The sequence below is a fragment of the Mauremys reevesii genome, linkage group 21 (genome assembly GCF_016161935.1).
Source record: "Mauremys reevesii isolate NIE-2019 linkage group 21, ASM1616193v1, whole genome shotgun sequence".
Taxonomy (NCBI): Eukaryota; Metazoa; Chordata; order Testudines; family Geoemydidae; genus Mauremys; species Mauremys reevesii.
In genome coordinates this window covers 551579-578287 of record NC_052643.1, presented here as the reverse complement: position 1 = coordinate 578287, position 26709 = coordinate 551579, and the positions used below count along the sequence as shown (strand labels likewise).

The 26709-nt window shown below is 53.7% G+C and overlaps 2 protein-coding genes across 3 annotated transcripts in view; one reads left to right on the top strand and one right to left on the bottom strand.

The window, feature by feature from the left end:
• Positions 1-722, bottom strand: part of C21H1orf50 (chromosome 21 C1orf50 homolog) — an 8952-nt gene extending 8230 nt beyond the window's left edge. The window contains exons 1-2 of the mRNA XM_039509554.1: positions 554-722; positions 374-459 (exon numbers count right to left, since the gene is read on the bottom strand). Of these exons, the coding sequence (XP_039365488.1) occupies positions 374-459; positions 554-722 (255 nt within the window). The remainder of the gene's footprint in view (positions 1-373; positions 460-553) is intronic.
• On the top strand, positions 686-26709 carry P3H1 (prolyl 3-hydroxylase 1). Of its 2 annotated transcripts, none has more exons than XM_039509464.1 (15): positions 686-1134; positions 6755-6907; positions 8649-8838; positions 9165-9296; positions 16321-16460; positions 17544-17633; positions 17921-17973; positions 18457-18578; positions 18848-18975; positions 19830-19925; positions 20406-20556; positions 21985-22102; positions 22612-22687; positions 25098-25238; positions 26049-26709. In XM_039509464.1, the coding sequence occupies exons 1-15, from the start codon at positions 721-723 to the stop codon at positions 26190-26192; spliced, it is 2148 nt and encodes a 715-aa protein (XP_039365398.1). In that variant the 5' UTR covers positions 686-720; the 3' UTR covers positions 26193-26709. The 2 variants fall into 2 exon arrangements, with proteins under 2 accessions (XP_039365398.1, XP_039365399.1); XM_039509465.1 differs by lacking the exon at positions 686-1134 and adding an exon at positions 1945-2008.

Sequence of the window (26709 nt, the reverse complement as noted above, 5' to 3'; positions counted from 1 at the left end):
GAGGGGGCCCACCAAGGCGTTTGAGAAGCTCTGGCCTAGCTAACCGTAGTCCTGCCCAGGCGCAGGAGCTGGGCTAGCCGAGCCGGAGAGCCCTTCACGCCCATCATGTCTGGAGCTCTGCCCGCCCCTTGCCCCAGCTAGGCCCGTCCGGGCTGGTTCGCAGCCAGCTGCTGCAGCCGGGGTGGGGAGGGGCAGCGCCGCGCCAGCTCCCCGGGCCGGTGCAGCCCCTGGGGCCACCCCGAGCGCCTCCGGGAACGGGGCAGCCCGGCTCGCCCCTGCCGCCCCACAGCAATGCCCGGCCGCGCCGCAGAGAAAGTCCCGAGTGGCCCCGGCCTCCAAACCCCGGGGCGCCAGGCTCGCCGAGGCTTCTCACCTTCTGCACCTGCTGCGCCAGAGCCACGAGCTCGCCGGGGTCCGCGCCCCGGCCGGCGCCGCGCTCCACCAGCGCCACAGCGGCTCCTGCGGAGAGAGCGCCCGTTAGAAAGCGAAGCGGCGCGGCGCGGGCGCGGGCGCGGGCGCGGGCCCGGGGGGGGGGGATACAGCCCGCACTCACCCGCCCCGGTAGCGCCCGCCTCCGCCATCGCCGCTGCCTCCCGCCCAAGAGCCGATACGTTCCGTGGGCCCGGCAGCGCGGGCGGGGCTGAGCGCTCTGTGGGCGGGGCTCCGATGGGAGTGGGCGGGGCTCTGCCGCCGGTCCTGTCTGTCTCTCCGCTCTCGGCCATGGCGCTGGCCGCACTGCTCCTGCTGCTGCTGGCGCCGTGCGCGGCGGAGCCCCCGGAGCCGGCCGAGCCGCCCGACGCGCTGTTCGCCGCCGGCTCCGAGGCGTACGCGCGCGGGGACTGGCCCGCCGTGATCCTGCACATGGAGCGGGCGCTGCGGGCCCGGGGGGCGCTGCGCTCCCAGCTCGTGCGCTGCCGTCTGCGCTGCGCCAACAGCACCGCCTGGCCCGCGGGGGAGCCGGGCCCGCCGCCCGCCCTGCGCGACCTCCTCTTCTTCCGACAGCTGCTGCGCCGCGCAGCCTGCCTGCGGGCCTGCGCCCCCAGCGCCCCGTCCCGCTACCTGCTCAGCGAGGAGCTGGAGCTCGAGTTCCGCAAGCGCAGCCCCTACAACTACCTGCAGGTGGCCTACTTCAAGGTGAGGGGCCCGGGCCCGGGGGCGAGCCTGGGCCCGGGGAGGGAGACCGAGCAGGCCTGGCTGGGGATGGAGGAGCCCCCAGGGAGCAAGGGAGAGCCCTAGGTCCCCGTGTCTCTACAGGGGGGCTGTTTCCAAGTGGATCCAGGCAGATTCAGAGGATGTAGGGCGGGGCTGGCTGGGGCCCAGTGGTGGGGCTGGGACCCCAGGTGAGGTTGACAGCAGGTGAAATGGAAGACCATGGGTGTAGCTCTGCCTCAGGTGTCCAGTGCTCTGCTCTAGTTAGATAAATCGCAGGGGAAATCAAAGTGCAGCATCCCCTGGGAGGCAGGGTCTCCATGCTCTCTGCATTGTGGTGCACATGGGCTCCAAAAGCTGGACACTCACACTTCACTCACCAGCTACAGCAGGCAGCGTGGGGGCCGTTTGCAGCCACTAGGACGCTTGGGGTTGAGAAATGACCTCGTCTGCAGATCAGACCTGTTACCAACTGCAGGAGCTCATTTCAGTGTGAGACTGAAAAGTTACAGGACCATATCTGGTCTGTCTGCTGCCCCCTAATAAGGAAGGGAGGCTGTCCACATCGGACACCGTCCAGTACAGTCACTCCTATGTGGCAGTGGTGCTGAGCGTTTTGCTAAGCCATGGCCCAGCTGAAAGCCAATGCCTATTCCACGCTGATGGTGCACACGCAGAACTGTCCCTACTGGGCTGGGCTGAATCTGGGAAGAATGGTCCCTTGAAATATGTGTTCACTAATTATTCTAAACAATCTGTTGCCCTTGTATCTAGCTGTGGCTGTGTGCGTTTCCCAGACCTGAGGAAGAGCTCTGTGTAAGCTTGGCTCTCTCACCAACAGAATTTGGTCCAATAAAAGGTATTACCTCACCCACCTTGGCCCTCTTAATGAGGGTCAAAATGGATGGCATGCAGATCCATTCGTCCTTTCCCTGGGTACCAATCCAGAGGAGCCATGTGCTGCTCTTAATGTAGGCACATTCCTCCTTGGGGAGGGCTTGCCAGCAGTTGTATTAGGCGGGGGTGCTGGATGGTGCTAGGAAGGGAGGCAGCTGCATCTGGAGGGGGAACAGGATGGTGCAAGAAGAGAGGCTGTGGGAAGGGTGCTGGGGAAGGTGCAGGCTGTGACTCAAGGAAGTGCATGAGGGATCAGTGAGAGCATGAGATAACACTAGAGATGGGCAGAAGGGCGCTCTCTGGGAGTTAGCTACAGGCAAGTATTGTGCTGTGACTGGTAGGGTAGATGATGGGGGCAGTGCCAGGTCTCTGGCCCCAGCGTCACCTGGGTGCCACATGCTAGTGAAATGGACATTCCCCCTAACTCCTTTTGTGCCTTGCTTTGTATTTACACATTTCCTTTTCCCCAGTTCAGCACATGTAACAGAATCCAATCTAGGAGCTTTCCATCCTCCCCTCTCGCTGCTCCTCCCATCCTAGGGCAGGGCAATGGAGTTTATGCCACATGTGCAGTCCCAGTTGCTTCCAGATGTCTCCCCTCCTTTTCCTGCAGCAGAAAGTCCAGCCCCCTCTATTCTCCTCCTCCCTTCTTCAGAAGCTGGAATGCCACGTAGTGAGCTGGGGTCTGTATCATCCTTCATGCCCAGTGTAAAGCTATCCACAAGGGTCTCGTGTTTCAGAGCTGATGTCAAGTACAGTTGTAGTCAGAAAAGTGAAAAAACTGGCCCCTTTGTACACTCTTCCTTGCCGCTGGTGTGTCTTTGTCCCATTCAGTGACCTTACTGAGACGTGTAAGTGTTTACACCCATTAGATCTGTATTTTAGTGGTAATGATGACATTAGCGCTAACAATGTGCCCCACTGGGCACTTAAAGGAAATACCTGCAAAGAATATTCTTGGGGTCTCAATCCCCTCGGGAAGCTTTGTATTGCATCAATGATCACATTAACTCTGTGACACAGAGACTCTCCTGTAGCCCAAGAATAGTGGGCTTCAGACACTTTTATCTCTGCTTTGCCCCCCGAGGAGGCTTTAAAAAAATACTGGGTCAGGTTGATTTAAATGTCAATGTAATCACACTACTGTTTGAATAGTTTTTACCTATTGGCATTACAAGTAACAGCTAAAATCAAATACTGAAGGCAGTGAGAGGAAAACATATTTGTTTTTCAGTTTGTTTACTTTGTGCATTTAACAGTTTCACTCTCCGCTCTATACTTCGTTGGTGTCTCTCTTTACTTGTTTTTCACAGAGCAAGAGAGAAGAGAAAATATTTTTAAATGGAAAAATGTAGATTAAAAAACTACAAGTTTGGCAGAGCAGCTTCGGTAGATGCAGAACCTGAAACTATTCCACAGTGTTTTTTTTTTTTTTTTTATTGATTAGATTTCACCTGGATGGGCCCTCTAAGTTCTCATGAAAATTAAACTATTGGGATAAGGTGCAATTCATAGAATCTCAGAAGGCAGAAATGAAAAACCCTAACCCCTGCCAGCCCCTGCCAGCATAGGATCAGTCTGTATGGTGCATTCTGGACTTCGTCTAGTCCAATTTTCAATAACTTAAGAGTCTGGGCTTCCACTACTGCCCTGTATATCCTTGTTCAGGTTTTTATACTGAACCCATCAGGGCAGTGTCTGAGTGTCTTCCAGACCTGCATTAAACAACATGCCTGACATCTGTCACACATGATGTCTTCTCTATTTCTTTCTCCCCCTGCCCCAGGGGAAGGGAAAAGGGGGATGTTTTCCCTTGGGAAACTCTTGTTAATTATCATTTGAATGACCATTGCTAAGGCTACGTTTTAGTCATGGGTATTTTTAGTAAAAGTCATGGACAGGTCATGGGCGGTAAACAAAAATTCACAACCCTTGACCTGTCCATGATTTGTACTATATACCCCTACCTAAAACTGGGGCTGAGGGTGCTCTGGGGGGGTGGGCCAGAGGTGCTGAGGGGATGGCCCAGGACCCTCTCCAGGTGCTGGGGGGGGGGAGGTGGGCAGCAGCACATGTCCCGGGACCCCTGCTGGTGCTGAGGGGGTGGCAGCGCGCGGCCCGGGACCCCTGCTGGGGGAATGGGGGCTGGGCGGCGGAGCTAGCAGGCTCCCTACCCAGCTCCGCGTGTCCCTGCAGCTCCTAGGGGGATGAAAGGCCGGGGGGCTCTGGTGTGCTGCCCCCGCCGTGAGTTCCAGCTCCACAGCTCCCATTGGCTGGGAACCGCAGCCAATGGGAGCTGTGGGGGCGGTGCTTTTGGCCGGGGGAAGTGCACAGAGCCCCTCCTGGCTCCACCACCTTGGGGCTGCAGGGACATGCCTGCCGCTTCTGGGGAGCCCCAGGTAAGCACCACCCCTCCCACACACACACTGCCCCAGCAGCAGCCAGTGCAGTTGGTGCAGGGGCTGCTTGATCTGCTCAGGCAGCCCAGACGCAGCCTTAACCATCACTCCTAGAGGCCCCATTCAAGATCAGAGCCCCATTATGCTAGGTGCTGTACATACTATACATAATAAGAGACAGTCCCTGCCTTAAAGATCTTGCAATCTAAAGAGACATAATGGGTGAGAGACAGGAAAGATTATTATTCCCCTTGTACAGATGGGGGAGATGAGGCCCAGAGATTTGCCTGAGGTTATACAGGGAGTCTGTGGCAGAGCCAGGAACTGAACTCAGATCTCCTGAGTCCCAGTTCAGTGCTTTAACCTCAAAACCATCCTTCCACTCCAAAATAAGGAAGCATGGACAAAGCCTCCCAAAACCTGGGAGTGAACCAGTGACCTTTAGATCTTAGTTGAAATTTTGTGCTGTCCCTGCAAGACAGCCAGACTTTCAAACAGCTGGGTTTAGCTAATGCAGTAGCAGCCCCCAGCCTAGGGCTCTGTGGAACACAAAAGAAAATAATTTTTTAGACTGATGTAAGGTATAAGGTGTGTATGGAGAGCTGGGGAGGAGAGAGGCTTAGTGTTTTGGTTAGTGAGTAATGACATCCAGCTGTGACACAGGCAGTTTGTGATGTTTCATTCAGTCTGGGTCTGGGAGACGTTCCTGGTGAGTCTTCCTGGTGAGTCGGCAGGGACTGGCTGGGATGGTACAGTTTTCCACACAAATTGTCTTGAGGGGATGTTCTCCTATGGTTTTACTACGCAAGCAGTTGAAGAAGCCAGCTGCTTTCCCCAGTAGATTAAGCTTGTCTGGTCCTAGCATTCCCCCAGAGCAGTGTGGGATTTTCACTCTCCAGCATTACGCATCATCCCGAATTCACTGGGTGGTTTATTTGTGCTCTCAAGCTGTGGGACTCCTTGTAAAGTTGACCTGTGACCTTTACAAAAACGTGCTTTTGCTCTTTTTTGCTGTTTTGTGATGGATTCATTTCTAAGCAACTTAGTTATGGTGCAGTTCGGGTTGTTGCCCCAACTCAAACATTTGAAAACCAGGAAATCCTCCGTAGGGTTGTGTTCCCTTGCCCCAAAGAGTCAGTGAGACAAAGCAAAACAAACCACAGACCCATTAAAACCAGGAACTGCTCCATTGAAGTGCTGCTTCCCACAACCGTGTGGCTGTCCCGGGCTATATTGTTATTTGCGAGTGGGGAATGTTTCTCTAACCTCAGGGAAACTAATGGTAAGAGATTCCCACTGCCTCTTTAATTGCGACTGCAGCATGAAGCACGGATACGAGGCAGCGCTCAGTTTATCCAGCGTGATCTCTATCAACCAGCAGTGATTATTCCTGCCCCAATTCAGTGCTGCCACACAGACCACACCGAGGGCCCCCTAGGATGGTGGGAATAAGAGACCTGAATTGGAGTTCTGGTGGGTACAGTGAAATGGCATTTTTTTTATTAGGGAGGGGTCAGGTGCTATGAGGTTACTAGTCCTGTTGTTAACCTGGTGTGGGCATGCACAGGGCCTGTGGAGAGTGGCTGAATTGGGGTGTGCTGGGGGGACAGGGACTATGGCTGGGTGGAGTTAGGCAAATCCATAGAATCGTAGAATATCAGGATTGGAAGGGACCTCAGGAGGTGTCTAGTCCAAACCCCTGCTCAAAGCAGGACCAATCCCCAACTAAATCATCCCAGCCAGCAGGGGCGGCTCCAGGCACCAGCACGCCAAGCGCGTTGTTGGGGCAGCAAGCCGCGGGGGGCGCTCTGCCGGTCGCCGCGAGGGCAGCAGGCAGGCTGCCTTCGGCGGCATGCCTGCGGAGGGTCCGCTGGTCCCGTGGCTTTGGCAGACCTCTCGCAGGCTGCCGCCAAATCCGCGGGACCGGGAACCTCCTGCAGGCAAGCCGCCAAAGGCAGCCTGCCTGCCGTGCTTGGGGCGGCAAAATGCCTAGAGCCGCCCCTGCCAGCCAGGGCTTTGTCAAGCCTGACCTTAAAAACCTCTAAGGAAGAAGATTCCACCACCTCCCTAGGGAACCCATTCCAGTGCTTCACCACCCTCCTAGTGAAAAAGTTTTTCCTAATATCTAACCTAAACCTCCCCCACAGCAACTTGAGACCATTACTCGTTGTTCTGTCAACAAGAGAGAAGTGGTTGAGACCTGCACCGTGCTGATATAGTAACATGTTCCCAGGATGCCGAGTACACCATCCCTGTGTGGCAGGGAGTCCAGGCTTCAGTCTCACTTTTCCTCGTGTTTTTTTGCTTAGATCCACAAGATCGATAAGGCTGTGGCTGCTGCTCATACCTTCTTTATGGGGAACCCTGACCACGTGGAGATGAGGCAGAACCTGGAGTATTACCAGATGATGGCAGGAGTCAAAGAGTCGGACTTCACAGACCTGGAGGCCAAGCCCCACATGGTAAGAAGAACCCTCCTCCCCCAAGTGTTCCCTCAGGGTCAGGGCTTCCACCCTCACCCACCAGCCCCGCACCATCATTTCCTTGGGCACTCAAAGTCTGTTTGGAGAGTATGAATGAGCAAAGTCTCCCTCAGCACCTGCAGGACGGGTGGCCTCTGGAGCTGACCTGCAATGGCTACAAATGATGGAATAAAAAGGGTGTCCTATTCGCTGGTTTATGACAGGTAAAGAGGCTGGGGGGAGAGTTCTGCTTCTGTGGTAGAAGTTCAGGTCCTGTCTGATGATGGAGACCAAGTGAAACAGTGACATCGCACGGGATAGGGAGGTGAAAGCTGAGTGATTGAGAAGTAAAGGATTTTGTCAGTGTTGTAAAACTTTTCAGGTCTTTTGCTATTTTTAAACACCTATTTAACTACCAACACCCAGTGAACACTGTAGAAAAAGGATGTCACGGTTAAAGATTCGACTCCCCTGCCCTTCAGCTCAGGTGAAGCCCTCCAGGACAGCCAAGGAAGATCAAACCTGATCTTATCAGTACTTGTGAGTGTTTTGGGAGGAGATGGGGGAAGCAACCTTTCAGGGAAGGGCCCACGTCGTAAGGAACCCAAGCCCATGTGTCAAAATCACTTCCTTAGCAGGCCACCCCTAAGGTTCGAGAGCAGGGGCTGTGATTGTCTCGCTCTGGCCTTGGCTATGAGTTTGTAGCAAAGGGGCTCACATGACAGGAGGAGGCAACAGCCTGGTATCCTACCCCCAATTCCCTCCTGACTACCCTGCTGTGTCAGACTCTGCATCTAGCCAATGAATATGGAGGGGACTGGGCACTTCTGGTGCATCCTCACAGATAATAAAACTCTAGGTGTTTTTCTAACTGGTAGAATTTAAAAATGGATGGTAATTAATTTAAAATAATGGAGAAGCCCTGGAACCAGGGATCCTAAACCATCCAGCCTGCATTGTCACCGACGCATGAGATTCAGGGGTGCGACTGGACAGGGGAAGGGCATATGGGACAAGAGCTCAATGGCCTGGCTGGCTGGCTAAAAGAGCTGTGCTGTATGTGCAGTGAAGTGGCCACGTGCCGGGGGCACCAGTAAAGGGGCCTTTGGGGAGAGCAGAATTCTCCCACGTGGAGCAGCGTGGAAGTGCACCATTCCTGTGACACTGTGCTGAATTGAGAGCCCATCCCAGTGCACAGAGCCAGAGAGCTCTTCATCTTTGGGAATACCTGAAATGTGGAACTGGATGGATGGATTGATTTTAACTGTGAAATTTCCAGCAGCAAATATTGGGGTGGGGGGATTTCTCTCCCTCTATTCCCTCCTCAAACACTCAGACACATCATGGGAAAGACCCAAAATGTTACATGCCTAACGGGCCATGTATTGACCTTGGCCCAAACAAATGCATGAAAGATGAGAGCCCTGGGTAGCATTATTGGCCACAGTAGACTAACCCCCTCTCTGACAGAGCAGTTGCTTTTGAAGGCTGTATTAATCTGTTGTTGAAAGAGCATCTGTCCTCTGGCCCCATGGTCTGTGTGGTATGTATTCAGCCTGCCATCTGCTTGGAGATCTCTTTTATTGAGGGACCCTCTGAAGTTGGGCAGCCACAATCTACTGCCCCTGGGCCCCAGTGATTAGAGGGTGGGCGAGATACTGGGGGGGCAGTGCTGAACTGCACCCACAGTGGAATGTGTCTGGCTGGGGCCTGGGTTCACTTTCCTCCTGGCTCTTTGCAGCACGAGTTCCGCCTGGGTGTGAAGTTCTACACAGAGGAGCAGCCACAACCAGCCATTCTGCATCTGGAGAAGGCCCTGGAGGAATATTTTGTAGCTGACACTGAATGTCGAGCTCTCTGCGAGGGGCCCTACGATTACGAAGGCTACAACTACCTGGAATACAATGCTGACCTGGTCCAGGCCATTACGGGTGTGTGCACCGGGGTAAACCAGCTGGTGTGTAGCACAGGGACTGCCTGCCTCGAGCCCCTGCATACTGTACTTACTGCTGTAGCTTTCTCTTTGAATGTTTTTGGCTATCAGGTCAGATTTCTGGGGCACTTTCCACCAGCGAGATGTGGGGTTGATGGCTCGAGAGACTGTGCTAAGGTTGAGATAATGGGGATTTAAATTCCCAAGCCTATTTTCTTGGTTCTAATGAAGGTAATGCCTGAGTGAAGCCCCCTCCTGGCTGAAGAATGCTGCTCTGGTACACATCTCTCCTGACCCATAAAATGTGCTGTCTTTCTCTCCCAGATCATTACGTGCAGCTGCTAAGCTGTAAGCAGAGCTGTGTTACAGAACTAGCCTCCCAGCCGGGCCGGGACAAGCCCATTGAGGATTTCCTTCCATCCCACTTCAACTACCTGCAGTTTGCCTATTACAACAGTAAGAAGCATTTCTCTTATTTCTGTGATACTTGGGAAGCCCGGACATTAGGGTTCTTGGGGTCACTGGCACACAATTTAGCTGTCTTCGTCCCTCTTTCTTTTGCACAGATAGCAGAGGGTACAAGAGTCCACACAAAAGAACTACCTTAGAAGAAGATTATCAGTGTTGCAGAGTCAGGCACTGAGAAGTTAGGAAACACCAGAGTTACTGTTGTCCAGGCAATGTGCTCTGCCCCTTTATGTACATATGTTATGATAGAACCGTAAATTACACTAGTTCATATGTTTTCCCACAGTGCCCTCGCATCATTCAGTGCCCAGAGGGATGGTGCAAGGGAACGAGGCAGCTGTTCAGTATTTTTTTCTGTTGCTTGGCCTGTACTGTGCAGCCCCAGTACTTATTTTCTACTCATTATCCAGATGCTGCACTGACTACGGAATCTTTTATTCCTTCCCGGGCTTTTCTATTGCACTTGTAACTGTGGTATCTGAACAGCTCACAGACATTCACACGTTTATCTTCAGTACCCGGGTGAGAATAGAAGAGGAGCGTTACAGTTGGCGAACCGAGGCTCAGAGAGACTAAGGCCAAGTGTCCACTGATTCTGGATGTGCAACTGGAGACCTAGAGCGCACTGAGCCCCTCTGAGAAATGGCACCCTAGGCGTCTCCAGCTGCGCAGCCAGAAAACGTTGGTCTAAGTGACTTGCCCAACTTCATACAGAACCAGGAATACAACGTAGTTCTCCTGGCTTCCAGTGCAGCGCCCTAACCATGAGATCAATGTTCCGGATCTGGATTACGGTAGCACCTAGAGGGCCCGATCGGGATTGCGATGATCCCTCATGCAGGGTGCTGGACAAAGCAAGGGTGTGAGATGGGCCCTTCCAGTCCCAGCAAACGGACAGGCTGAGACTAGCACAATATACAGAGACATACACAGCACTTGCGAGTTAGGTTAGTATTTGTTTGGTTTTGTTTCCTAACCCTCCCCAAACATTGCCCTGGCGGCCTCGCCTCTGTGGTGGTGTCCCAGCCAACCCGCTCCACGATACTGACCTAGAGTCACAGGTTTGGTAAATTCGGCCTGAGGTGGCATTTCTACGTTTGGCAGACCCAGCTCTGCCATATTTAAAACTCGGGTTCTGTTCCTGGTGCAGTGTCTGATACTGGGTTATCTCATCCGTAAATTGGTAGAAATTATACTTACCCCTACACTTCTGAAAAGCTGTGAAGTTCCAAGTTATTAACGTCAGTCAGTGGGAAAGGTCAGACTAGAACTCATGGTCTCCTAACCCAGCAAACCTCACTTGGCCAAAGGGTATTTTCGGGAAGGAAAGTAGCAGTAGCAGCTGGAGGAGGATCATCCTCTCTCATACATATCCCACTTGGTGCACTAGCTCATTGTGTTTGCTGGTTGCAGGAGGCTTAGGCAGGCCTGGTGTCAGGCCCAGCACAACTGGAACATTCCAAAAATTAAGGGCCAAATGTCGAACAAGTTCTGCTGTGTACATGCAAATGATTTTCTGAGGCTTATACATTGGCCAAATCTGGATAGGTTTTGTGGGGATAGTGAAAGGCACCTACCTGGTCCCTGTCAGCATTTAAGCACCTGCTCCGAACCAAAGAGGCATTACCACTATTCAGAAAACATTCCGAATTTTTTTTTTTTTAACATTGGCAAAACTGCCTATTTTTCACTATCCTCCTCCTAGGAAACAGCTGAACTGCCTCTCAGCTTCTGCATAAACTTTCCAGAACAAAGTCAACCCGAGGAAGAAATGAAACCTGGAAAACTTCGGCTCAAATTATTAGTTTGTCAGAGTTGTAAGGGACTGAAAATGGAAGATCATAATGGAACGCGTTAGGTCTCTCTGTGCACTGCTTAGAAATAGTACTTAGACGCATATTCCAAGTGTGAAAACTAGTAGGCCTGCAGCAGTGATGCCTGATGATGTGGAGATGGGGTGAGCCTCTGAGTCCAGTATCCTTCTCCTTGCTTTGGTAACATCCTTTACCTGTCTCCTAGCTCTGTGATAACTGTCCATGTTCCTGGTATGCTCCCATCCCAGGGTATTGGGACCTTCATGTCTTCCCATTTCTCTCTTCCCAGTATCTGATTTATTTCCTGCTTGCAGCCTCCAACCAGGTGCTTTCATTTAGTTCCTCCCTGTCAGCAGATGAGAACTGAGTGATTTCATTGCTTCCTGGCACATAGTTCTTTGTCTCCAGCAGGTGGTGTGGTTTCTTTTCCGCTAGGCTGGTAGGTGTCTGGCTGCCATCCTAAGAAGGAAGCTGCAGCTGTTTTCAGAGTGGTGAAGTTCAGGCAGCTCTGAGCAGGGGGCTCCCCTCCCCAGGTGCAGGCTCCAGCGACTCAGTGGCTGTTGCAGCACGATAGACACGGGAGTAGCAAAGGCCCAGGGATGTTCCCATCACAAAACAGACACTTGTCAATATTTTGTTCCTGTTGAACTTTGAGCAAAACAGTCAGGTGGGAGTGGAAGAGCCGGGCATCTGGTAAGGGTGCTCTCCAAAGCCTTCCACACGCAGTGAGAAGCTGCAGTAAGTCTGTGTGTCTGGCTCCTTTTCTTGGCTATGGGAGCAATGCTACATTCTCCTGCTTAACTGGGGCTGCTTCTAGGGTCTCCCTCCCATCACCCCATGCCCCCTCCTCACACATGGGCAGTGGGACCGTCACAAACCCGAGTTGCACAGGGTATGGTCACCCCTTGCAGACCCAAAACAAGGCTGTGACCATGGGTGGCATGTTTGTAGAAATTTTGGTGGTGCCCAGAACCCGCCCCCCAACTCTGCCCCCCCAAACTCCTCCCCCACCTGCCTAAGGCTCTGGGAGGGGGCTCGGTGTGGGAGGTCTGGGGTGCAGATCCTAGGCTGGGGATTAGGGTGCAGGAGAGGTGCAGGGTGCAGGCTTTGGGATGGAGTTTGGGTGCTGGGTGCAGGCTCTGGGCTGGGGCAGGGGATGGGTGTGCAGGAGGGGGTGAAGGGTGCAGGCTTTGGGATGGAGTTTGGGGTTGGGAATGGCTGTGTGGGAAAGGGGAGGGGGTGCACCTTCTGGGGAGGGAGTTTGGGGATAGGAGGGAGTACAGGAGTGAGGGCTGTGGGGCTGAGGATGAGGGATTCATGATGCAGGAGGGGGCTCAGGGCTGGGGCAGAGGATTAGGGTGTGGGGGGATGAAGGCTCTGGCTGGTGCTGAGGTGTTCATGATGCAGGAGGGGGCTCAGGGCAGAGGGTTGGGGTGTGGGGTGAGGGCTGTGGGGCTGAGGATGAGGGGTTCATGATGTGGGGGGCTCAGGGCTGGGGCAGAGGATTAGGGTGCGAGGGGATGAGGGTTCTGGCTGGGGATGAGGGGTTCATGCTGCGGGGGGAGGCTCAGGACTGGGGCAGAGGATTAGGGTGCAGAGGGATGAGGGTTCTGGCTGGGGATGAGGGGTTCATGATGTGGGGGGCCCAGGGCTGGGGCAGAGGATTAGGGTGCGAGGGGATGAGGGTTCTGGCTGAGGATGAGGGGTTCATGCTGTGGGAGGGCTCAGGGCTGGGGCTGAGGATTAGGGTGCAGGGGGATGAGGGGTTCATGATGCAGGGGTGCTCAGGACTGGGGCTGAGGATTAGGGTGCAGGGGGATGAGGGGTTCATGATGCAGGGGTGCTCAGGGCTGGGGCTGAGGATTAGGGTGCGGGGGGATGAGGGCTCTGGCTGGGGCTGAGGGTTTGGGGCATTGGAGAGGCTCAGGGTAAGGGCAGCCTGCCTTGCCATTAGTAGAGGGCAGGTGCTAGGACCCTGCAGCAGCAGACAGCAGTTCTGCCGGGAGCCGATCTCCGGCAGCACAGAGCAGGCAGGGGAGAGGCGCAGCTGCTTTTTGTCAGGCAGGGACGCGGCGTGGCGGGGAGGGCACACGGGGGTGGTGTGGCAGGCGGGGGCTGGGACCTGCTCCAGGCAGGGACGCGGCGGGGCGAGGAGGCCCGCGGGGGCCGGGGCCCGATCCAGGCAGGGCCGGGGGAGAGACCCAGCTCCAAATATTGCTGGAGGAGGGCCCCCAGCCCTGAATATTCCTGGAGCCCGGGCACCGCAGGTGTATATAACCTGTGTCGGAGAAAAACTCAGTTCTCGCTTTTCGTTTGGGTGCAGCAAAATCAAATACTTTATTCTTTCTCTAGTTATTACACTAGAGGGAGGGAGTGCCCTAGGACACAGGGTTGCCCCGGTCCCGGACAGGTCTCTCAACTAGTAAACAATTACAGCAAGCATTTATACCTTTGTTACAGACAATAACTAGCAATAATACAGACAATAATGAGCAACAACTGCATTTTGTTTATACATAAGCCATCCTGCTATCTTATTTTTCTCACTCCTAGAAGACACCAGTCTACATATTTGGTTATCAGTTGCAAGGTCGTAATAACTTTTTACACAGTTCTTTCCCTCTGCCTCACACCATCCTCGTTTCTACAGGTCTCACGTCATTAGGGTTACAGCTGGCCTAACTCTTGCTAACTATTAGCTTGACTCTTGCTAACTGACTGACATGCATTAAAATCCCCTTCAAATCCTTGTTAATTCTTTCCCTACTTCCACACTTGCCGCCTATGGCTGTGACAGTGGCCTGAACGGGAACTGCTGAGCCGGCCCTCTGTCACCCCGGCTCCAATTTCAGGAGATAAAGTGGAGCTGGCTAGAAAAACCTGTGCCTGATTGGCAAAGGGGAAACAGCAGACAGTCTGATTAGCCTGGGGCTATATCAGGCCCAGAGGAAGGAAGCAGGGCGGGAAGCCAGGGAGTGAAGGGAGATTGCCTGCCTGCAGAGACCGAGAAGTCCCTAAGGCTGAACCCCCCAAGCTGTAACTGGTACGAAGGTGGTGGATTGCACCCTGTAAATAAACTGCACCGGTGATTGCTGAGTCGGAAGGCCTCTGAGTGGTTTTTGGAGCAGAGCAGAGGCAGGACCAAGAGGGGCCCTGCCCTGTTGCAAAGGCTCTTACCAAATGCCAACATGCTTTTGAGCCTTTCCCATCGTGCTGTGGACTCATGCTACAATTCTCTGAAAGCTCCTTCCAGGCCTGAGGGAGGTGTTGTTTCCAGGGCTCATTCCTCTGAAATCAGGTGAACTCTGCTGTGTCCGAAGCAGATTGGCCAGGCCCGGGAGGAGTAGGAAAGATGCCAGACTCGCTCTTCTCTCTTCACCTATACAAGAGGTGCATGATTTCACGCTAGCTGGTTGCAGCACAGACCGGATCTCATTTCTCGGAGTTCTTCTATTATTCCGAGCTCCCTCTGCTCCCTTTTGTGATTTCCAAACTGGTTTGTGCTCTTGATCCATCTTCCCAGTTTGTGCTTTACTGGAGTTATGAAGTACATCAGCGAAGGATTGTGAGTCAACCAGCTCTGTGCAGGGAGATCCTGCCTCTGGCTACTTGGAAGAGAGACTTTGCCTGATGTAGAAGTAGTCAGAGCGGAATGACGAGCTGAGAGGAGAGATCTCCCTGTTTCCAGAGCATCCAGGACAGTTCCTACTGCAGAGCCAGTTTCTCATCACTTGCGGGGGAGGGATTTGAGCTTTGGCCTGCTAAACCCAGGGTTGTGAGTTCAATCCTTGAGGGGGCCACTTAGGGATCTGGGGCAAAATCAGTTTTTGGTCCTGCTAGTGAAGGCAGGGGGCTGGACTCAATGACCCTTTGGGGTCCCTTCCAGTTCTAGGAGATTGGTATATCTCCATTAATTTATTTTTTATTTATTTACAGCACTGGCCAGGTCTGACACCATGGCCCTTGTATTTCTGAGAATAAGTGATATCCATTAAAAGGTGTAAGGGAAACCCCCCTTGTTTCACCTACTGGCTGGGTTATAGCAGGTGTTGCAGTTACTATTACAGCTGTGCTTCAGAGCCATTTCTCATGGCTGTTCTTCTGCAGTGCAGGGAAAAATTGCTCCCCATGATTGTGAAACCGTGAAACAAAAGATAAATGTTGGAAATCAAATAGGTCCCATATGAGGAGAGATTAAAGAGGCTAGGACTTTTCAGCTTGGAAAAGAGGAGACTAAGGGGGGGGATATGATAGAGGTCTATAAAATCATGAGTGATGTAGAGAAAGTAAATAAGGAAAAGTTATTTACTTGTTCCCATAATACAAGAACTAGGGGCCACCAAATGAAATTAATGGGCAGCAGGTTTAAAACAAATAAAAGGAAGTTCTTCTTCATGCAGCACACAGTCAACCTGTGGAACTCCTTGCCTGAGGAGGTTGTGAAGGGTAGGACTATAACAGCATTTAAAAGAGAACTGGATACATTCATGGAGGTTAAGTCTGTTAATGGATATTAGCCAGGATGGGTAGAGAAGGGTGTCCCTAGCCTCTGTTTGTCAGAGGGTGGACATGGATGGCGGGAGAGAGATCACTTGGTCATTACCTGTTAGGTTCCCTCCCTCTGGGGCACCTGGTATTGGCCACTGTCAGTAGACAGGATACTGGGCTAGATGGACCCTTGGTCTGACCCAGTACGGCCATTCTTATGTTCTTATGATAAGACTGAACATGAGTGAGTAACCAGTCCTAGTCTTCAGAGAGAAAAGGGTTTGAACACCAAAGTTTCTCACTGCAGGGAATTGGAACTAGGTAAGTTCATGGAGGATGGGTCCATCAGTGACTATTAGCCAAAATGGTCAGGGATGCAACCCAATGCTCAGGGTTTCCCTAGCCTCTGACTGCCAGAAGCTGGGAGTGGATGACAGGGTTTGGATCTCTTGATAATTGTTCTGTTTATCCCCTCTGAAATATCTGGCACTGACACTGTCGGAAGACAGGAGACTGGGCGAGATGGACCATTGGTCTGACCCAGCATGCCTGTTCTTATGTCTGAATCTGACTCTGTGCTAAATCTGAGTCTGACTGTCCTTGTGCTGGAAATGTGCCCTAGCGTTGTTCCTGTTCTGTACCCCTCCTTGCCGGCATCCTGCAGAGCACAGAGGAACAGCTTCTCTTAATGAGCTGATTTCTCTTTGCAGGTGAGAATTACGAGAAAGCCATTGAATGCGCCAAGACCTACTTGCTTTTCTTCCCTAATGATGAAGTGATGAATCAGAACTTGGCCTACTACACAGCTGTCCTTGGGGAAAGGCTGGCTGCACCTATTGGTCCCCGAGAAGTGAGTGATCTTCAGTCTGTCCCTGCAAAACCACTCCTCAAGTTCTGCCAGTTTGCTGGGCTCATCTCGTGATTCCCAGGCCTGTTGAAGCAGCATCTGCAGACCTGGGATTGGTATTTGTAGGGCAGGCGGGCTGCAGTCTGGTTAGCATTAGAATTGGCCGTCTTCATTCACCGCTTGTACGTTCCAGTTGGTACTGAAGGGACTGGACACAGAGCCCCTGGTCAAAGCTCAGCCTCAGCAACACAGTAAAAATGGCTGGAGGGTTTTGCAGATTTCTGTGCTTATGTGAGCCAGGAATAAGCATAAGATAGCCTCCTGCCTCAGGGCACCAGCCAATCACTGACTGGCAGGGCTAGGGAGAAGCCTATCCCGTCGGCATGTTGGTGTGAGCTGATCCAGTGTGGGGTCTGCACCTTCCTCTGAAACATCAGGGCCTGGCTGGTGGTGTAGGCGTTTCATTTGCAGAAACTGCCAAACTGACCGAAATGGAAAATACCCAGCCTGAAGCAGACATTCAGTGTGGGATGTTTCGGCCCAGATGGTTAAAGTTCGGCAAAGTGATAAGCAAATGAAAACAGGATTTTATAATGGGGAATGTTGGGCAGCTTATGTGGTGATGGTGCAGCCAGCCCCACCTGTCATAAAAACATCTCGCCAAATCAATTTGTTGACTTTATTTGCTACCATTACAAAGTAGGAGTTAATGGAAAGGGGGGATGTTTTATGGCGAGGTTGTGGGTAGGGGTGAGAGCAGCTTTCCATTTTGAACCTGGCATTAACGCTCATCCCTAAGTTTTTCAGACTGGAAATGTTCTCCATGGACAGAGCTATGTAGGGACCCGGGACTAGAAGAGCAGGAGGCTACAGGGCTGGATTGAGGTGTATTGAGAGGGATTGAAACGTGGCATAGAATAGCAGAATCATGCACTCTCATCCCCACCACACCTCCAGTTTTGGAATTCTGTTGCTCTCTGTAATGCTCGTCTCATGGCTGCTGGTTCCCGCACTGGCCCGACCAGCTTGTCTGTTGGAAAGCCCATGTAGGCTGCTCTGACCCATCCATCTCTCCCACACTTTCAGAACATCCGGGTGTATCGCCAGCGCAGTCTGCTGGAGAAGGAGCTGCTCTTTTTCAGCTACGATGCCTTTGGGATCCCATTTGTGGACCCGGTGAGTGGAAACTCCCTTGGCCTGGTACTGGACACACCTGCAGGAACTCAAAGTGGGCAGATTTAGACTGAATGCTCGGGGGTGGGTTTTGTGGGGCACCAAGGGGAGGAGCTGTGCTGGGGGGGGTGGATTTGTGTAGGAAGAGAGGAAGCTGTGATGGGCTGATTGCTCTTCAATGGCACTGCTGTCTGTCCCTGCCCAGGGCTGCACCCTTGTGTCTGAGCCATGGCTGGGGTGTCTCGGGCAAGGATGAGGTTCCTTATCTCTGGTTTCTTTCCTGTCTTTAGGACACGTGGACCCCAGAGGAGGTGATCCCAAAGAGGCTGCGTGAGAAGCAGAAGTGAGAACTCATTCAGTGACACTGGCTGGAGCATCGTCTCTTTGCTCCCACTGCTGGCATGTGGAATCGCTGTTGTGGGGGTTTCTGTTAGTGCGGGTTGCAGCTGGAATCCTCCAAACCCATCTGCTGCAGCTGGGGGGTGGGGAGGGGAGCCTGGTGGTTCCAGGAGTGGCTGCGAGGGTTTCTGGGGGATGCTGTGTAACATGGGAGCTAGGGCTGGAACGAATCACGTCAGGAAGGTGTTACGGGCATGTCATCAGGCTGCTGAACCCCCAGCCAGGGGCACTGCCTGCCCTGTCCGCCTGACTGTTGAACCCATCCCACAGCTTCATCTCCTTCCCCTGCACCTCTTGGTCTCTGCCCCCTCTGTGGAGGCCTCAGGATTGCTGCCCTCAGCCCCCTGCCTATCTCCCAATTGGCTGATCACTTAAACGTCCGCCCCAGAGGCTGGAGAGCAGCTCACAACAGCTTCTTTGTGTCCAGGGTGGAGCGTGAGACGGCGGCTCGAATCTCCGAGGAGATCGGCAACCTGATGAAAGAGATAGAGACTCTGGTGGAGGAGAAAACCAAAGACTCTGTGGACATGAGCAAGTTCGTGCGGGAAGGTAAGAGAGGGAGTTGTGAAATGTGACCCCAGCAGACGGCCAGGCCGTCACTCCTGTGTGCTCCATAGCTGGGGGCTCTGAGCAAGGAGCAGGATGTTCAGTGCCACCAAAGGGGTGGCCTATGGCTGAGGCAAAATGGCATCTCCCCTTCTTGTGCCTGCCACCCTCTGTACGTGTCACACAGCCAGTGCTGGCAGTGCCCTCTGACCCCCCTCCAACCTCCCGGGCTGAGGGCTCCCCGACTCCACTGTTGCTCCTTGGCCCTGTAGGTGGGCCCCTGCTGTACGATGGGCTCAGCGTCACCATGAACTCCAGGCTGCTGAATGGCTCTCAGCGAGTGGTGGTGGACGGAGTCATCTCTGAGGAGGAGTGTGTGGAACTGCAGAAACTCACCAACGTGAGTAGCTCATCGCAGGTTCCAGCACCCGGAGGCTGGGGAGGCGAGGGGGAGAGGCTGGCATGGCAGCTGGAGAAGGACAGCTCTAAGCGATGCGGGAGAGCGGGCTGAGGTTGAGCAGGGGCAGGGAAGGGGTTGCTTTGAGTCACCCTGGGAGGGGAGGATGGGGCTGGAGTGTGGAGAGCATTGGGGAGGGGGGCTGTCACCTATTTAAAAGTACAATCCACAGTGAACTACTAGAGAGGAATTAAATTCAATCTTGTTCTGCAATCCTGAAGCCAGGACTTTAGTTCCCCAGTGCAGCCCTCCTATCCACCTGACTGGGGGGAATGTCCCGTCCCTCTGCCCCATTGGCTCCTGCATGCCAGGATTGTCCTGTTACCGAGCTCAGGGCATAACTGCACCCCCATGGCGTTGGCTACCACGGGTCTCAGGCCGGTATGGGGAGGGTCTGTGTCTGCAGGGTGGGGCCTCTGACCAGAGCAGAAAGGGGGTGCGATAGTGACACCAGGACAGGGTGTGGGAGAGCTTGGGTTGGGAGGCTGGATTTGGGGTAATGAGGATCTGCAGCATGTACCAGCGTGTCAGGGGGACGGGATCTGAACTCCTTGCCTGGGACCCTAAACTATTTCACTGGGACCATGTTATGGGTTCTAGCCTGGCCAGGCCCCAGTGCTCTTCGGCGTCACATCTGCCCCTTTCCAGGGAAAAGCCTCCCAGAAAAGACTGGGGAGGGGTGGTTCTGGCCCCGTCGTGCCTGCTCAGGATCCCTGAGGGCTTGGCCTGTCTCCCTGCCCTTCTCTCAGGAGCAGGCGGCAGCGTGGGGGTCTCACATCTGACCCTGGGTTTTGCAGGCAGCCGCGTCTGCTGGGGATGGCTATCGTGGGAAAACCTCCCCCCACACTCCCAGCGAGACTTTCTATGGCGTGACGGTCTATAAGGCCCTCAAGGTAGGATTGCTCATTTGACTGAGGGGGGAGGCTCTGGACGTGGGTTGGGAGAAGAGTGTGGCTAGCACTGGGGAAAGGCTGGGAGGAGCGTGGGGGAGATCGGCTGGAAGGGATGGGGCAGGTCGGAGGAAGGATGCTTTGCGCCTAAGCTGTTCTCTCACCTGGAGACATAAACAAATTTGGGGAGCCCCCTGAGGAAGCCCAGTTCGGAGAATGGCGGAGTCACCAGGGTGTGTCCAGCCCATTCAGGCCCCCAGAGTAACGATTGGTGAGTTTACAGAACTGCCCCCATATCAGCCGGAGGGGGAGGGGGGGCGCCCTTTGTGCCCCCCCATATTGCAGAGAGGAAGAGCTGTCTCTATCATTGCTGCCCTTCCCTCCAGTCCAAACTGCTGGCTCTGGGGACAAAGCTCGGTGAGATCACTGGGGAAGAAACCAGGCCGCCTGACCGCTGCTCCTGCTCTCTGTCTCCCCCTGTAGCTGGGGCAGGAGGGCAAGGTGTCCATGCACAGCGCCCGGCTCTACTACAATGTGACAGAGAAGGTGCGGCGCGTGATGGAGTCCTACTTCCGCCTGGACACCCCGCTCTATTTTTCCTACTCTCACCTGGTGTGCCGCACGGCCATCGAAGGTGAGTAGCTGGCGTGCTCCACCTGCCCCTGTTCAGTGGGCTGCTGGCCTTGGGCTTCCCCCTTCCCGGTGGTCATGAGTCAGGCTGCTGCTAGTGGCAGGACCCCTCCTTCTCCTCCCACGGCCCTGTGGGCAGCTGCTGCCAGGGGGACTCCCTTCACAGCCATCAAACACTTCTCCAGTGGGCTCTCTGTCTCACACCTGCCTCGTAATATGGATTTTGCCCTCAGTGCCACCTGTGCAGCCCAGGGAGTGTCAGTGGGTTGGCCCAAGTGTAAGTGACTGGCACTGAGTGAACTATTCTGCTGCTGTGCAGGAGGGGACAGAATCCAGCTTCCTCCCTATTGGCTGGGCTGGCTTTGCAGGGCTAACAGGAGGAAGAAGCTGTGCAAACTTGATTGCTAAAGCCAGAGAACGTGGGGAGTGAACTATGCAGTGGGAAAGGGAGATGACGTGTTACAGTCACTGCTCAGAGCTTCAGCCACGTGTCCTAGACAGGCACCAAGGTTCTGCGGCAAGCTGAACCCCGTCACTTCTGCAGAGCTCAGCCCTTGATTTTACAGCCACTTTGATTAAAAAATGCCTCCGTTTGCTGGCAGCAAATAACAGCATCACATAGAACAGCGGCCGGGGGTTGGCAGCTGGATGGGGGGCGCTGGAGCTCTTGACACCAGAGATGCCAGGGGAAGTGGTTCAGGTTTCCAGCATTCAGAGACACTTAGCACTCTTAGCCCAGATTGTGAAATGTATTGCGGTGTTGCTGCACGCAGTGTTGCAGAGCCTAGCTGACTTAGGAGACTCTCACTTTCCAAAGTGATTTAGGAACTGAGCCAAAATCCTATCAGTGGGTTTAGGCTCCTAAGGAACATGAGACTTCGGTTCCGAAATCGGTTTGCTGTTGCAGTGCTGAGCCCAACAACATGTATGTACCTTTAAAAATGTGGGAGGGAGGTGCTGAGTCTCATGGGCAGGGGCAGATGTGACTGGAATTCTGGGGGTTGCTTGAACTCCTAGTTCCCCACCCCAGGAACTTGGCCAGCCATTCCCAGTATCCCCCAGTGCATCCTACCTCACTGGAAAGTGCACTGGCTGGATGCGTTTGCTAGGGTGAGCAGTGGGATAGTTATTACATGTCATTGTTTGAACTGGCATCATGAGCTCCCATTGAGATGATGGGGTAGGTGTTGGGGTGTTACAGCCCTAAAACACTCCCTATAGGCCTAGGGAACAAGGGAACAGAGCTTTGCCAGCTGCCACTGAATTCTGGCCTCCCCGAAATTGCAGGTCAGAGCATTGTGAGGGGAGAGGCTCATAGGGTGAGGGCATCCTTGCTGTGAGCGCCCTGGGGTGCAGGGGTTGGTGACCATAAACGGACGTCCTGCCGTTTCAGGACAGGTTCTGTAACCAACCACGCTTCGTTCCATCTCAGATAAGCAAGCGGACCGGACAGACTCCAGCCACGCCGTGCACGTGGATAACTGCATCCTCAACGCAGAGGCCATGGTGTGCGTCAAGGAGCCGCCGGCGTACACCTTCCGGGACTACAGGTAACAGCCATGCGAGCAGTGCTTGGCTGAAGGCACAGCCTGCCTACACTCACAGGAGTCCCCATCCTCATCCCACAACTGCCTGGTTCTGCTTGGTCACCTGATCTCTGGCCTTTCAGTCCCTACTGGGGAACTACATTTCCCAGAATTCTGCACCGAGCCCCAGTGACAGACAGGCTAGGAGCACCCATACTTAAAGGGACTAACACACCCCCTTCAGCAAGGTCCATGTAACTAAGTATCAGAAGTGTGGCCACAACTGCTCCCAGACACTGTTGTGTGTGAAGGAAGATCCAGAGCTCTCTGGCGTTCAGAGGCCCTAGCAGCAGGGCTGCAGAAAGGCGCCCTGCTGTGCTCACTGCCTGCTTGGGAAATGGGGAGAAGGATCAGTGGGTGTCTCTTCTCTGGCTAGTCCTCGCAAGGCTGGGAGCCTGGGGGTGGAGCGAGGCATGCTGAGGCCCTAGGCTGCTGGGTAGTGAATGCCTTCTCTGCTCTGTGTCTGGCTCTAGTGCCATCCTGTATCTCAACGGGGACTTCGAAGGAGGAGCCTTCTACTTCACCGAACTGGACGCCACTACTGTGACTGTAAGTAGCTTGTCTGCCCCAAGCACACAGTTTGGGCAGCTCTGGAGAGGTTGGCGACTCATTTCTGCTCTCCCCAGTTCCTGTCTCGCTCTGCCTGTGGCTGACACTCGGGGTTCACCCTGAGAGCTTGTCTACACGTGAAAATTAATTCAGAATGAGGTAGAGTGTGACTTTAAAGTGGATTAACTACTCCTAATTAACTCCCTGTGTGGATGCTTTGATTCCAGAATGCTTTATTCTGAATTAGCTCAATCCGCTGAACTATGAGCATCTGTGCATGGAGCTGGTCAGAAATAACTCCCCACTGTTACACTGCCAAGAGGGCACCCTAGCTCCCCGGGCTGATCACAGGGACCGGCCTGCTGAGCCGTACACAGCATGTGTAGCTGGCTGGGCTGGGAGGCAGCGTTCCCGCTGTTACCCTGGCTGGAAAATGGAGATGGCTATGCTCTGATGTGGAATGGGGCCTCCTCTACAGAGGGGTGTGACCGGGGTCCCAGTGGGGAGCCAGCCAAGGTCACTCAATTAGGGTGAACTGCAAAGAATGGGGCAGACAAACCCCAAAGCTGGTGAATAATTCAGTACTTAGATTTACCCAGCCAGCACTAAACAGCTTCTTTTGTACCTCACTGGTTATCCAGATACCAACAACACAGGTCCCTTAAAGCAGGGGTCCCCAACGCAGTGTCTGCAGATGGCGCCTGCAGGGGCATCTAAATGCGCCTGTGTCCTGGCCGGCGGTTGAGCATCTGCCGAAATGCCGCCGAAATTCGGCGGCATTTCGGCAGATGCTCGACCGCTGCCATGGTCCTTCATCTGGCACCCGCCAGACGAAAAGGTTGGGGACCACTGCCTTAAAGTAACCCTGCCTCAGGCCTCCATCCAGGTACCCAAGTCAATAGGATGAAGATTTCTGAAAATTGTATTTCATCATATAAAAGGAAAGGGTCTACTAATCCCAAACGATTGGACACATTACCTCCCAGGTTACTGAATATTCCAGATCTTACCCAAATACGTGCTACAGCCAATTCTTATTAACTAAACTAAAATGTATTAAAAAACAAAAGAGAGAGAGAGTATGGTTAAAAGATCAATATACATACAGACATGAGTTCAATTCTTGAGGTTCGGATTCGTAGCAGAGATAGTGAGCTTTGCAGTTGCAAGGAGTTCTTTCAGAAATGGTCCATAGGTTATAGTCCAATGTTTATATTTCAGTCAGCAGTGGGATCTCAGTCCTTGTGGCTTAGGCTTCCCCTACAGGAAACCTTAAGCAGATCAAACAGGATCAGAACCCAAGGGTCTTTATATACAGTGTTCTAGCATCCGCCTGACCGTACAGTCCTGTGTAAACAGTAGGCTTTGGATGTAACCTTCTGTTTTCTAAACACCAGTAATTAGTTACACAAATTAACATAGGGCAATTTATCCATTAGGCGGTCTATCACAAACTTCAGAGACCCATAGACAATGACATTATTTCACCCAAGATTCATCTAAATGTTAATATTCCCTTTTGATCTCGGAATTAGTAGCTATAGTGACAGATAGGAGCTGTCTGTTTACATGGGTAGTATCTCAGATACACACAATTAGAATCTCTTCTAACGATACAGGTTTGCATTGCAAAGTTCCAGCCTATCTAGCCATTGAATGGCCCTACTTACCATGTCTAACATGTCTTTAAAAGTCGGCTTTGGGCTAATTAGCCTGCAAGCTGTTTAACCCTTTCTGGCCACGGGTTATATTTTGTATAAGATTTGTGCAATTGTGCATTAATGACTTGCATGGTTATATTTTAATTAGACAATGTCACAAAGGGCAGAATGGGGGCTGTGCTGCAGTACAGGGCAGGAGTGATCCCTGTGGAGGAGGGGGAGCTGCATCTGGTCACGATGCCCGAAGTTAAACCCCTGGCATCTGACTGCCAGGCTAGCCTCCATGGCCTCCAGGAGCCTGGGGAGCTCCCCCCACAGGGGAAGCCACCAGTGGCAGAGCATGTGCTGCATCGCTCAGGCTGGCTGCAGATGGAACCTCCAGGAGAGCTGGGGAGCCGAGTGCATATGGCCTGGGCTGTCCCAGCCACTTCCTGGGCAGATGCCCCCACTCCCCAGCATTGCCTGGAGTTTCCACTGCACAGCAGGGTCTAAGAGCACAGTTCCCTGCCGCTACCCCTCTGCAGTGGGATGCCCCTGCTTCTGCCCTGCACTGGGGACTCTAATCCCCCCAATATCCCCTCTCCAGCTGGCCCCCAGGGCCCTGTCTCCCCTTTTGCACATCCATCCCAGTGAACAGCATGCTCCTCCATTGCCTGGCCTGTCTGCTGGCTCTTACCTCACCCATCCCTCATTACCCGCTGCTGCCTGGATGGCTAGGAGCTCCTAATCCGTGCATCTGCCCCCTGCAGGCAGAGGTGCAGCCGCAGTGCGGGCGTGCAGTCGGCTTCTCCTCTGGCTCAGAGAACCCTCACGGGGTAAAGGCCGTGACCAAGGGCCAGCGGTGCGCCATTGCCCTGTGGTTCACTCTGGACCCGCGACACAGCGAACGAGTAAGTACTGCCCCGCATTGGCATCCTGTCTCGGCACCTCTCCACTCACACGCACGCCTGTCCCCCAGCTGTGCACATGCTCAGTCTGCCCACTCCTCCTCTCCCCTGCCTTCCTCGAGGAATGGGCTCTGGGGCATGGGAAACAGCTGGGTGAGATCCCCGGGGACGTGCCTTTCCCCCTGCAGCTGCTGTGCAAGTGTCAGACTGTGAAAATAGCAAAGGCAAGCCTGGGCTGTGGCAGGGAGTGTATTTTAGGTAGAGGTTGAGAAGTTCTAATGTCATTGGACCAAGCACTGGTGAGACCCCATCTGGAGCAGTGTGCGCTCTGGTCGCCCATGTTCTAGAAAGATGAATCCATGCTGGAGTGAGGCAGAGAAGGGCTGCTGGGATGCTCAAGGGGATGGAGAGCCGATCTTACAGAGCAGACTGAAAGAGCAGGGCTTGGGTAGCCTGAAACACAGGCTGAGGGGGAGCTGATTGGTGTCTATAACTACACCAGGTCGGGTGAAGAGCCATTTAGGCTAAAGAACAACATCACAAGAATAAATGGGCTGGCCAGGAGTAAACTTGCACATTAGGAGGTTTCTATTCATCCGAGCAATGAGATTCTGGAGCAGGCCCCCAAGCTTCTGAACGGGTGGCTATGACAGCAGGGACTGGACTCACTGACCCAGGAGGTCCCTCTGAGTCCTATGCCCTTGCATTTGGGGTGTGATCCCATTATGTCCTGGGGATCCCCTCCCCAGTGCTACAAGGGCAAAGTAGGGGGCTGGCTCTTGCAGCGTGCTCTAATCTGCCCTTCCCCCGCAGGAGCGCGTGCAGGCCGATGACCTGGTGAAGATGCTCTTCAACACAGAGGAGGTGGATTTGTCTCAGGTGAAGGGGCCGGAAGCAGAGCTGCCAGCCACGACGGACGCTCCCGGGCAGAGTGTAGAGAGAAAGGATGAGTTGTGATGGACCTCCAGGCAGGGCCCCGTTAGGCGCCAGCTTGGCCCCGCTATCGCGTTTCAGGACTCAAACCCCCTTGATTGCAGCTCGTGGATTCAGGACACTGGACCTGGGACTGAAGGCAACTAATTCACTTAAAGCCCTTGGCAGGAGCAGAGTTTTCCTTGGCCTGCCCAGAGGCCAAGGCGTAGCTGGGGCTGGAGAGGAAACTTTGCTGGATTTGCTCTGGGCCAGACGCCTCAGAAGTGCCTGGTGTCGCTAGTCACATCCTGCCTCCCCCATCTCCCGCAGCGAGGACATGGCTAACCCAAGGTGAGACTGTGTGAGACATACACATTCTGGGAGGGATCAAAGTTCTGGGCTGCTGGGAGGACTTCCGGTGCCTGGAGTTAAGGGGATGCTGGTCAGGGTTGGAGCTGCAGCCAGTGAACCTCCAAAGGGCCCGTTGGTTCGAACACACTACACATCACGGCTGTTTAAGTACCTTCCAATGACCACCAGGGAATAAAGGTTTCTTTTCTAA